The sequence below is a fragment of the Microtus pennsylvanicus genome, chromosome 4 (assembly GCF_037038515.1).
Source record: "Microtus pennsylvanicus isolate mMicPen1 chromosome 4, mMicPen1.hap1, whole genome shotgun sequence".
NCBI lineage: Eukaryota > Metazoa > Chordata > Mammalia > Rodentia > Cricetidae > Microtus > Microtus pennsylvanicus.
In genome coordinates this window covers 89,157,758-89,170,775 of record NC_134582.1, presented here as the reverse complement: position 1 = coordinate 89,170,775, position 13,018 = coordinate 89,157,758, and the positions used below count along the sequence as shown (strand labels likewise).

Below are 13,018 nucleotides of genomic sequence, written 5' to 3'. Positions count from 1 at the left end.
ATTGATAGTGTGTTAAAATTCTAACACCATCCATGCAAAAGAATAATTAAAGGTCACTCGAGAGAGGACAGATAGGACACTAAGGAAAGACCATTTGCTTCTAGAATGGACTAACAGGACTCACTAGCTACCTATATTATGAGACAAGGGAATTAGAAAATTCCTTGTACAATTTTTAGGAAACAAACAAAGTTTCTTGTCAAGCCAAGCCCAGTTACAGCTATTGATAGTAACTAAAATACATACCCCTGGAAAGGGAAGAAAAAAAATAAGGCTATTTTAGCAGGACTCAATATCTTGGCAAAAATATCCTTCCCAGAAATCGTGTTTAGATTCCACATAATTGCCACAAAAATGATAAATGTCCCTGAAACACGGGTCTGGGAGCTCCTGGGAGCCGCATGAGGAAACTGTCATGTCATCCGAGGAAGGAAATGAGAACTCTGAGCTTAAGAGGAAATAGACTAAGAAATAGTTTTTAAATGGGATGCAAGCTTTCATGTGACTCTCTGGCATCTTGCCCTCCACAGACAGGCTGATATCAGGAAATCTCGGAACGAGCTCAAGGGTGATACAAGGCCTAGGAGTATATAAACCCTAACAGCATCAATGCCAAGAAAGTCTGTTTGCAAAGGGCCTCACACAGACCTTGAGCATCTTCAAGCCATTCCCATAACACAATGTGTGAGCCATATGAACAATCTGTAGATTCAGGAATCCTTTGTGTTCTTTAAAGTGTGTGTGTGTGTGTGTGTGTGTGTGTGTGTGTGTGTGTACGCATGTGTCTGCATGCTTCACCTATAATGTGGTAGTCATGAGGAATCTTGTGGTCATTATTTTCTTCTACAATGTGGGTTCCTGGAACCAGACTCCAATCATTAGATTTGGCAACAAGCACCTTTACCCACTGACTGAGCCATCTCACCAGCCCAAGACAAGAATTTTAACTCCCTCTGTAAGTTGGCACATTCTGGGCAAATCTCTCGGACTCCTCTTTGTCTTCCTTCTTGCAAATGTGTAATGCAACACACAAGACATTATTGCATCATTTGGCATACTAGGGCATATAAAACCTTCATAATGTCCCACAGGCAAACACCAACCAGTCATAGCTGTGACTGACTCTGGATACTAAGAGTTAAAGAAAGCTTAAAAGGTATATAACAAACATCCTTGGAGCCTTTAAAAAGCCAATTTGTAATGTGAGGTAATGTATGTTAGTCATGATGGAAGGGAAATAAAGTTAGAAAAAATTATTCCCACAGGATAAATATGTTTTGAAGACCTAAGGAGACGGAATGAGAATCTAATACTTAGAATGAATCAACACATGAACACTGAGATTTATAAAAGAATTCCCAATGATTTGAGGGGTCAAGGTCAAAAGACACCTGAGCTCCTAATTAGACACTCACATTTCCTGTTCAGCACTTCTTACACAGAAGAGGGATCAGACATTTTAACCAGCATTTCAGATAATAGTCTTATGTGCTGTGAAGTTTGAGGTCACTGGTTAGGAAACTCTAGGCACAGTTGAGACCAAGCAAAATTTCTATCATTCCCCCAAGACCCAGGCAGACAGTGAAGGGATAAGAAACTTCATCCCCAGAGAAGCTGTTATTGGTCCTATTGTCTACCTGGTACCACAAGAGCCTTTTTGTATTTAGATGGCCCTTCCTAAACACATGCTTTCTACCACAAAGGGAACTTTCAGATCTGCCCGCTGTGTTGGTTGGATTTCCACTGGTGTGCCAAAGTACCTGAGAAAAATCAACTTAAAGGAAACATCATCTATTTGGCCCCTGGTGTCAAACGTTTTGGTCCATGGTCTCTAGCACGGTTGTTTGAGGAACTGTCATAGAGCATCAGAACACCACAGCAGAAGGCACGTGGCAGAGTAACAGTGCCCACCTCACAGTGACCAGAAAGCACAGAGACAGGAAGGAGTGGGATTGCAAAATCCCCCTCCAGGCCATGGCTCCATGGTCCTAGCTTCCTCCCAGCGGGCCTCACCTCTTGACAGTTTCACCACGTGCCAGAAGGACCACCAGCTGATACTGTACCTTAAACACTCGGCCTATGGGAACATTATGACCTAGCTCAAAACACCTGGTAATCCTTCTAAGTTGGCACCATCCCTCCTTTACAGAGACAGTAGATTTTGTGATTTACCGCTTTGGAGACTCTTAGCTCAGGTGAGATTGTGTATGGTTTTAAGAATTCCATGCCGTTTCCTTTGATTTGCAGGTAAGAGAGGGCCCTAACACAGTCTAACCTAACTGGGGAAGGGAGCTATTGACTCGTGAGAAAGGTGTCCAGGGATTGAATAGTTTCAAGTTCTGTGGGATTCAAGGTTCCATGTGACATAACAGTGTCTTGTCATCAAGTCTTTCTCTGCTCTCTTCTCCTGCCTTGACTCAATTCTAAGGAAGCCTCTCCCCACAACACATCAGGAAGATCACCTGAAGCTCTGAGCTACAGGACAAGTGTTTGAGCATGTGGTTCTGAGAACCAGCTGCTTGTTTTTTATAAATAAGGTTGTATTAGAACACTGTGCTGCCCACTGTATAGATTGGCCTATGACTGCCTTCAGGGGCAATATCAGAATTGTGCAATTACAAAGGACACTTGTCTGGTCCATGAAGCCAACAGTGTGTTTATTGTCTGACTTAAGAGAAAGAATTCACTGACCTCTGTAGGAGAAGCCAGTCTTAGCTGAGGCTTGACTTGACTCTGGAAGGCACAAATTATTTCACTGCAAGAACATTAGACCTGAGAACAAAGAGTTCACGTTAGCTGAGGATTGTCTGTGGATTAACACGTGTCTTACACGTTCATTCACAAGTTAAACAGCCAAGCTCTGTTCCCAGGTCACTCACATTCTGCGGATCAAATGAGAGCCTGTTTGGTAGGATTCTGTAGTCATTACACACGTCAGTGGTTGAAGGTTAAATTCCTGGAGCTGAAACTGGACTTTCATGTTGACCGTCTCAGGAGGAACTCTGCTGACAGCATCTAGGCATCTTGATGGTTTTAACACTGAGTCTGTGTAATCGTAGGGAACCTAGTTGTCTGGCCTTTTATCTGTGCTCTGCATTCCTCAAGCCTGTGGTCATGGACTAGAAACAACCTTGTCATTCCAGGAAATGGAAAGTGGTTGACATAACAAGATCATACCTTCTTAACAAAATCATACCTTCTTGAAGCTTATGGGCTGTTTGGGGACTATGAGGTTCATTCACTATTAACCAAAGCTAAAGAGTTTTCCGTTTTCAGCTCCTTTACTGACTATGGTGGTAGCACATCTAGTCTGTTAAGAGTCTCAGCAAGATCCTGAACTGAGTCTCATTGGTTGATCTCATTCTTGAGTGAATCATCGCAGGGAGAAGGTAACTGGCTAGCACAGGGCCTCATGCCTATGTCTAGTGTTAGAATTAAAGCCAGGTTCTTTGCGACCTCCCTAGAATGAAGCTGTTGTCACCTGATGGAGGTGAAAAAGAACTCAAGTCCACCAGGATCCCCCAGGTGGTAAATCTGAACCCGCGCCATCTTGGCTTCAAAATTAGCAGTCTTTTCACTGTACATGACGTGTAACATTTTCTAAGGGAAGCAGGTGCAAGCTTATTCCCGTCTAAACAGGTATCTTCTTGTCTTCTAACCATAGTTCATAGCAAAGGCCCTTGGTAGACAATGTCCTACAGCCCCTCAGGTCCTGGTGTCCCAGTGTGGGCATCCTCCACAGAACCTACAGACAGGTAGGCATAGGATGCATTTTAGGGTAAGATTATGCGCCTGTCAAATCTGTTCATACTGGCATCTGCTTTGTAACCTTTTCATGTCCAGAAGCCCATGGCTTTCCTCAGCCCTGGAGCCCTCCTACTTGGTCAGTGACACAGACTTGACGAGCCAGACCTTCACACAGTGGGGAGATGTTTTAAAAATAGGCATGTCTTAATTAAAAAGCACGCGTTTCTTTGCTTCTGGGCAGTTATTGCTTCCTACTCATTAGCCCCTCCCAGTATTTTCCCAGTCGTACAGTGGGGACACTGTGTGACCCAGACTCGGAGAGCAGGGTGAGGGTTTCGGAAGGTGATGTAGTTAATACAAGTGCTTGGCTCAGGGCTGGCACGGATGCAGTGGCTAAGAAATAGCAGCCGCCATTAATACTGGTCCTGTCACCATCATCATTGTCCCTGGCATCGTTGTCATTGTGTTTTCTACCGCTGTGTCAAATACTTGAATTAAATCAACTTACAAGAAGGAAAGGGCCTGTTTTGCTTTTATAATTTTATGCATGCGTACCATTTCATCTGATCAGCTTTTACTACTAATTAGTCTATTTTGCCCCCTCCCTCTCTGGTTAAATGTTCTTTTACTTTCCAAGCAGCCAGCGTCTACTTTTATATTTCTTTTGGTGAGGCACTAAGTCTAATTAGAGCTGTCTGCATGAACTTGGCATGGGGTGTGTTTGATGAAGTACAGGCAATCTACCTGTGGCTCTACCACCAAGCCAACTGGCTCCCCTACCCAAGCAAACATCCACTGCCCAGACCTTCCCAAGGAGACATAGAGTCCCATGAGCCTACCCCTACCCATGATGGAGTGTTGATGGGACTGATCTTGTGCTGGTCTTATTTGGGTAAAAAAAAAAAAAAGAGGGAAGTTTTAATTTGGTCTATGCCTTCAGAGATTTCATACTTACAGGATCCTGTCACAATGGACCTGGGCTGAGTCAGGGCAGTGTGGTGGAGGCTCAGAAAGTCTGCTTACTTTATGGCAGGAAGCAAAGATGGAGATGGGAGGGGGTCAGGGCTCTGACCACCCTCCCCCTCAGTAAAAATTCCCAGAAACCTTTCTTCTCACTGTGCCATACCTCTGAAAGATTCCGCATTGTCCTAAAAATGCCACCATGTGGGACCAAGCCTTGACCACACGGGCCTTTGGGGGACATCTCAGATCCAAACACTTGAGTCCTTGGTGGTGTCATTATCATCATCCTCATCCTCACTACCCCTGCCATTGTTGCTCCCGTCAAAACCTGAGGGAAGTACTGACCTGTCTAGATAAGAAACAGAAAACCCTGTTCGGGTTTTGGTTTGGATCATCCACTTGGCACATAGGGACAGCCTCTCAAGAGGTCCACATGTCCTGCTCCTTCTGTCTCTCTCCTCTCCAGATAGACATCAAATAGCACAGAACATGGCTTCCTTCTGACCTGTGGCCCAGTTGGAGGCTGTACAATTTCTGCTCACTGGACCATAGGTGCCATCCTCAAAGGGGGCATTTTATTATTGTTTTCTTTATAATTTCAGACATATATACAGTGAATTTAGATCATATACCCCCCTACTCCTCCACTCCAACTTCTCCCAGGCCACCCCTCCTCCCCTAAATGGAGCCTCCATATCACACACCCAGGTTCTGGGGACACTGCAGAAGATGGGACAGAAAAATTTCAGAGTCAGAGGGGTAGAAGGACTTCTGCAAGAACAATGTCGTCTGGAAGTGACACAGTTGTTGGCCTCATGAACTCACGCATGCAGCTGGGGCTGCCCAGGACCAAGCCAGTAGACACTCCAGCATGGAGAGGGGGAAAGCTCAAGAGGGGAGGGGCCTTTCTATAGCTGAGCCACCCTGAGAAATACAACGGTAAGGATGCCAGGTGAAGTGCTGTACCCACCTATTGTCAACACGTGCCCACAGAGTGCCCCAGGTCACACGAAGGGTTGGACACAGCACCAGATGTTTTGGGTTCATCTGAACTAAAATCGTGCAGAAGTCAAATATGACCTTTCTTGAATTTCTTTTTTTTTTTGGATTTTTTTTTAATTTTTTGCTTTTTTTGTATTTTTTTTAAATTTATTTATTTATTAAAGATTTCTGCCTCCTCCCCGCCACCGCCTCCTATTTCCCTCCTCCTCCCCCGATCAAGTCCCCCTCCCCGGATCAAGTCCCCCTCCCTCATCAGCCCAAAGAGCAATCAGGGTTCCCTGACCTGTGGGAAGTCCAAGAACCACCCACCTCCATCTAGGTCTAGTAAGGTGAGCATCCAAACTGCCTAGGCTCCCCCAAAGCCAGTATGTACAACACATGGACATAGGAGACCACTTCCTGAATTTCTAAGTAGAAAGAAAAACAACATCTTCCAACCATTTCCCTGTAGACCAGACAAAATCTGGTAGTCATACAGGAAGACCTAGCTGCCTATTAAAGACTATCCCCTTGGATCTGCTGCTGGTAAGCCCCTAGGAGATATTAGCCCAGGCCTCCCTCTGTCGGCAGGCTCTGAGCTAGCTCAGCTGCCTGGCTTCCCGTCCCTTGGTTCATCATTCCCCTTCCTGTATCAGACCCTGGAGTTGATTCTTGTGTGGATGAGTGTCCTTCCCCTCCCCAGCTGCCTGATAAAGCTATCCTTGAGATTGAGAACAGAGAGCTTGAGCAAAGCAGGCTTTCTGTGATGTGTGTTGAAGGCAGTTGATTTCGACAATACTTCTGGCCCACACCCCTCCCCTTCCTCTTGCCTTTATCCTATTATCTCTCACATCCCTGAGTCAGGAGAGTACTTGATTCTGATCTCTGTTCTGTTTTGGTTTTCTTCCTTTTTTTAAACTGTATTCACAAGTTGGCCTTGTGCCTTCCAGTGTCATTATCTGATAGCAGAGCAGTCAGGTTGAGCACTAGCCTCTGTCACCAGATGAATAGATGAAAATGTAGCGTGAGTGATTAAAGTACAAATTAATTAAACGTGGTTGGCTCAGCAATCTCCTGCACTTATGGGCTAAGTATCTTGAGTTTAATAATACACTTATCAAGGTTTCGTTTAACTAGACTTATAATTATGCCTTTTAAATATTTTCTCTGCTGCTTGCCACTCTGGGTTTACAAAAGCCCTCCTAATTGGTTGCAATTATTTTAATGCAACAATTTCTGAACCATTTTTATCATCCATTGCTTAAAGATGCAGCTGAGAACAACTTCAGTCACTGTCCTATTGCCGTAGTGCAACACGTGACCAAAAGCAACTTGAGGAAAGAGTTTATCTCAGCTCACAATACTTGGCCACAGTCCATTGCCGAGGAACACAAACAGGACAGGAACCTGGGGGCATGAGCTGCTAACCGAGGACATGGAGGGGAGCTACTTAACTTCTCCTACATCCAGAACTAAACTCTATCAGAAATCCAACCCAGCTGCTGCCACTGCAGCAATGGCAACTCAAGCAGCTGATACCGTCTAAAGGCAAGGAGGTCCAAACGCGCTGCTGCCCCACGGATCATTTTGCCCATTCTAGTTGGCTTCTTTTTCAATTTTTATTATAGCCTGCTTTTAATTTCTTTTTAGTTTTAACGCCTTCTTGATGATCTGCAATGCATCCTAATAGAAAATCTCCCAAACCTTCATCTTCTTCCCTCAGCCTCCATCTGCCCTCCCCAGGGCTGCTGGAGGAATCTCCTTTCTGCCTAGGTCTGACCCGATGCGAGCCTCCGTTAAGACTTTCAACAGCACTGCATAAAGACTTGAGGTGCTGAGCGCTGGTGTGCGTGCTGACCCCTCCTTCTCTTCTCCTTCCTGGAAACCCCATTCCCTAAACTTCTCACCCTCTTCCCAGTATCCTGAATCCTGCAATGTGCCCTAAAGATGAGATTGTTTCTGCTCTCCCACCTGGAAAATTTCCTAAAATAGTTCCCCAAAACCTTGGGTTATAAAATTCAACCTTTGGGGGGAAAAAAGTCATACTATCTGGGCCCAAAGCCCTTGACATTGAGCTGCCAATATCTTCTACTTCTTCCTTTCTCATCAGTGTTTATTTAAAGACATTACATCATTGTCATGAAAACCCCAAACTTTAGTCATTCTTCCTTCGGCATGCCCCTGCTTGAATCACAACTGTTATTTCTGAATTTCTGGCACTGCCTTCCTAGGTACTAGAGAACGTGAGTACAGAAGCCTTCTGATTATTCTCTTTGGCGCCTCTCCTTGTCTGCTGCAGGGATATGATGTGGGATTCCCCTCTGTATGCTATGGATATGTTTTATTACCATTGATTAATAACAAAGCTGCTTTGGCCTGTGGCAGGGAAGAATGGAGTTAGGTTAATTGGCCTATGGACCAAAATGGAGTTAGGTGAAGAAAACTAATCGGAATGCAGAAAAAAGGCAGAGTCAGAGAGATGCTCTCCATTGATGTCACTGCTGGATTCAGCCCCTTTTTGTTCCAAGATGGGTCATGTTTTTAACCCTCGTGGGTGTGTTCTTCTGCCAGGCATCTGCTTCTCTCTATTTTTTTTCCATGAGAGAAAATTGCTTTTCTCTATCAAAACCTGGAAACATGAGCTCTCTCCAGGGGCCTCTCCAGCGCTGAGAATGAACATTTGTCTCTTAGATTTTAGGCTGGATGCCCCTGTTGCAGTGACGGACACACCGACCCCTGTCTCCTCTGCTCCTTTCATGTGCTTCATGAGTACATCTAGTTCATGGTTTTGTCTTCCCCAGAAGTGACCACAGTGTCCGTCATAGTATTAAGTAGTCAATTGATCAGACAATGAGGAAGAAGAGTCATCTGTGTTGAATCATACAGATGGTCCCCAGCTATACCTGGTTAGATTTTGGGTCTTTCAACTTACATGGTGTAAAGGTGATATATGAAGTAGAAACCGTACTTTGCCTTTTTCATTGAGATCTGTTCCTTGGCTGCTAATGCTGGGTCAGATCCTCTCTGGCAATGCTCAGCATCAGGGACCGTTTCTTGTAAGTCAGCCACAAGGGGAAACAGCAGTGCTCTGCAGTTCTCTCTACTGCTAAGCAGTAATACCTCGTAGGTCGCATGCAGTCAGTGTGTTTGGAATTGAATGGCATTTTAATTGGTGACAGTCCTCAGTCTGAGAGCACCTGTAGTTGAAGTGCCCTCTTTATGTTCAATCATTGTTGTCCCCACCCCCAAAATTGTGCCTCCCCCTGTGTTCTTTGTGTTAATAATGAAGGTTTCCATTCTGCTGTCCTAAATCTGGACATTGAGAATAATCCATCTCCTGCCCTTCAGGTCGCTCAGTCAGTCAGTCATGTGACCTGTGAATAGACTTTGATCTCTACATGCTGCCCAGATGCATCCGTAACCCTTAAATCCTGCCGCTCGGAAACTGCCATGTTGTCTCTTCTCACCAGTATGACTGCCCCAGGATGCCCTGTGGCACATAGTTGATTCCACCAGTATTTGTGAGTGAAGGGCAGTCCTATGTCAAAAGCATGTTCAAACCCCAACAGGCAAACTCTCCAGACCCATGGTCAAGCTCTCAAGGACTGCGTCTGATGCCAGAGAGTAGGGAACAACTTCTTATGAAGATAGGAATAATATGGTAGATGAAAGCTGCCCGCTCACCCAACTGCCAGGAAGCAAAGAGACGGGAAGAGGAAAAGTTGGAATACCCTGTTCAAGGGCACACCCCTGAACTTCCTCCCAATGGGCCCCACTTCTAAAGATTGCACCACCTCCTGATAGTGCCACAGACTGGAGACCAAGCTTAACGCATCGGACTTTGGAGGAACACTCCAAATCCAAACTATAACAATATGGCTATTAGTTTCCCAGGGCTCACAGCCTAGAAACATTTTAAAGCAAGGCTCCAGGATAAAAGGAAGTGAGGCCATTGGAAAACTCTAATGGAAGTGTGAATGATTTTAATATTGCCCATTTATCAAAGGAGGGGAACGCTGCCTGTCCAAATCTCAGTGCTTCGAGAGCCTGAATCCAGCAGCAGGGCAGTAAAAGCAGCAAGCAGTGGGTGGTGGAGACAGCAGCACCAGAACAGAAAGCAGATGATGCTTTCTTCCTCCCTTCTTCTCAACCAGCAAATACATACATACATACATACATACATACATACATATATATATATCCGCCATATATTGGGTGAGAAACTACTACACTAATAGTTACACCAACTCCCCTGTGAGTCTTCAGATGGCCTCTGGGGAGTTCTGTCACCTGCCGGGTGAACCCCTGACATCTTCATCCTCTTCCTTCCCTGTCACCTTAGTCAAGGATGAATACATTTGATTGGGATGGTGGTGGCATGCCTATAATCCTAGCTACTCAGGAGGCTGAAGCAGGAGTGTTGCTTGAAACTAGGAGGCTGGGACCAGCCTGTATGTCGCCATAAGAACCTGCCTCTTTAAATATTAGCAAATTCAGTAAAGGTGTTCTAGATCTCTAGGGTTTGGCCGACTGTCCCCAAGCTTTCAGAACACGTCGGTATGACTTCCATTCCAAAAGGCAAAGGGAACTCAAGTCACATGGTCTCTGTTATCTGTCACCATGGAAAAGCTGGCCATCTGTGAGGCTCCCGTTTTAACACTTTCCCCCCTTCTCTTTATTTCCAATCGCTTTCTTGGGAAAAACAAGCCGAGGAAGTGGAGAGGCTGGCGGCCATGCGTTCTGACTCGCTGGTCCCTGGTACACACACCCCACCTATCCGGAGGAGGAGTAAATTTGCCAATCTGGGAAGGATTTTCAAGCCTTGGAAATGGAGGAAGAAGAAAAGCGAAAAGTTCAAGCACACATCAGCAGGTAAGGTGGCTGCTGGCCTTCTTTCTCATTGGCTGTTCGTTGAGTTAAACTTTGCGTCTTAATCTGGAGGATTTGATTTCCATCAGCTGTCTGACCCAAAGCAGAGACTCCAGCCTTGCGATTGCTGTCGCCTTTAATAATTGCTGATATGGTGAGGACTGGATTTTAAGCCTCAGCTGCTTGCTGTCCCTTCTCTCATGGAGGTTTTTCTTTTCTCTTGTTGGATATTTTTTAATTTAAAAATGACTGCTTTTGTTTGATCTATAAATAATCTGGACTTGGAATTCCACCTTTTCTATAATTGAATAATTTCACTCCAGCCCTGACAATCCATTTCTTATTATTCACCGATTGTCACTGCTCCAGTAAAAGTCAACACCCAGCAGAAAATGACTTATGTACGGTCGTTGGCAGATAAGATCGGGTTATTTCATGGAGGAAGAATCATGAATAAGTGATTCTTGGACTAGGCAGAAAAACAAATGATGGAAGTGAATTCTCACCGCAATGTGAAGTTAGCCATGCATTTCATAGCTCAGTGGCCAGCTGGGAAATGTTGGGGGAGATAAGCTCAGCCGCAAGTCGTCATTCCTGGAGCCAGGCTTCCTGGGTTCAGATCCAGGTTCTGGTACTTGCTGGTTATAGGAGCTTGTTTGGTTTATTTACCTGCACCTCAGCTTCCTCATCAACAAAACAGGAGGATAAGAATCAGTCCTTTACATGAATTTTTGTTTGTGGAGACTCAATGAGCAAAACAGGCAGCTGTTTTTAAGAACACGAGGATGTGAAGAGAAAAATGTGTAGACAACGACAAGGAGTTTGTTTGTTTTGTGGTTTTTCGAGGCAGGGTTTCTCTGTAGCTGTGGAGTCTGTCCTGGTGCTAGCTTTTGTAGATCAGGCTGGTCTTGAACTCACAGAGATCAGCCTGCCTCTGCCTCCTGAGTGCTGTGATTAAAGGTGTGCGTCACCACCGCCAGACTGACAAGGAGTTTTATCCTGTTGGTTTTAGAGGAGATGGTAGGAAATGTGTGCAGATCGCATTTGATTTTTGTGGTAGTCTTGGGTTGCTATACCAAAATACTACCCACTAAATGGCTTAAACCAAAGATGTTTATTTTTCATGGTCACAGAAGCTTTAAGTCCCAGGTGAAGTTACAAACCATGTTGGTTTCTTTTGGAAACCTCTTGAGTTGGTCAGTGATGGCCATCTCACTACATGCTCACGGACCTTCTTCTTTCTATGTATGCACAGAGAGAATGTTGTCTGGGTGTCATCTGAGGGGAGGGGGACTTATCAGAGGCCCCATGATCTTGACTTTATTTAAACCTAGCTGGTCTCCAAAGACACACATCTATCTACATTCATACTGGGGCTTAAGGATTGAGCATATGACCTGAGAATACTACAAGTTAGTGTTTGTTTCTCTTTATGGATGGTGTCACTCCCTGGGCCCTCTTCTAGGCTTTTGTTGTCTTCTCCCACCGTTTTCTAGAAACACATCCTGTTATCTCTCCCCAAGGCTAGCACTTCCTCTTTTGGTTTGGCTTCTGTCCTCTGTCCCACTCACAAATGAAACTCTTAAGTGATGGGCTTCTTGTGCCTGAATGTCCGTCAACAAATCCAACTGCACAAAGAAACTAGAGTAATAAACAGGAAGATTTTGAGATGGGGATAGTTCTCCTGATAGACACTCTCAGTACCTGCTCCCTCAACACCATAGCCCCATAGCTCCGACTTGCTGGCTTCTGGAGTAATAATGAGCTTCTCATTTCATGAGTTTCTAAATCATTGCCCTTCTGGGGCAGTCCCTTCACTCCGACTCTGCCTTCTCTTCCCGTGGATGGAGGCAAACATGATGGTATCAGATAGCTCATGAAATAGTAACAATCTGAAAACTTTACACGTAAAGCTATTTTTGAGAAAAAGTCTCCCTGTCTATAGCCAGTAGACTCCCTAACTTCAAATCCTTCTCATTGTTCTTGCAGTGGTCACCAGAACCAGGCTGTTGAACTTGGCAGCTAAGAATGTCATTTAGATGTGATTTCTGTCTCTTTTTAAAAGACACAGCTCCTAAGTGGACATAGTTGCAAACTGCCCTCTACAGCTGTATACCTGAGCCTAAGTGCAGCTTTCGGACCACTCCAGAGAAGTTTCTTTGTGCAGTGGTTGGCTGTTACTCCAGAAGCTCACAAAGGTCAGAGTGAAGAGAATCAGTTTCTGGAGAGTGTTCAATCAGAAAGGGTCATCTATATCATGCCTCCTTACCTCAAACCTCAGAGAACATCTTAGAAGAGGGAAAAGAGGTCAGGGAGAAATGGGGTGAATTGTACTCCCTGGTTTTGACAGGACCACCGTAGACATGAGCTCACAGCAGTTGTGGTTGCCTACAAAACACCTTCATGAGCTCAAGCTTGTCGACATCCCAGCATGGAGCAGGGAAGAGTTCATGCCCAT

General features: G+C 45.0%; 1 protein-coding gene across 15 annotated transcripts in view; it reads left to right on the top strand.

The window, feature by feature from the left end:
• Window positions 1-13,018, top strand: part of Phactr1 (phosphatase and actin regulator 1) — a 438,973-nt gene that overhangs the window by 255,547 nt on the left and 170,408 nt on the right. For all 15 annotated transcript variants that reach the window (XM_075969812.1, XM_075969805.1, XM_075969815.1 and 12 more), the window contains one exon: window positions 10,399-10,563. In XM_075969812.1, coding sequence (XP_075825927.1) covers window positions 10,399-10,563 — 165 coding nt within the window. The remainder of the gene's footprint in view (window positions 1-10,398; window positions 10,564-13,018) is intronic.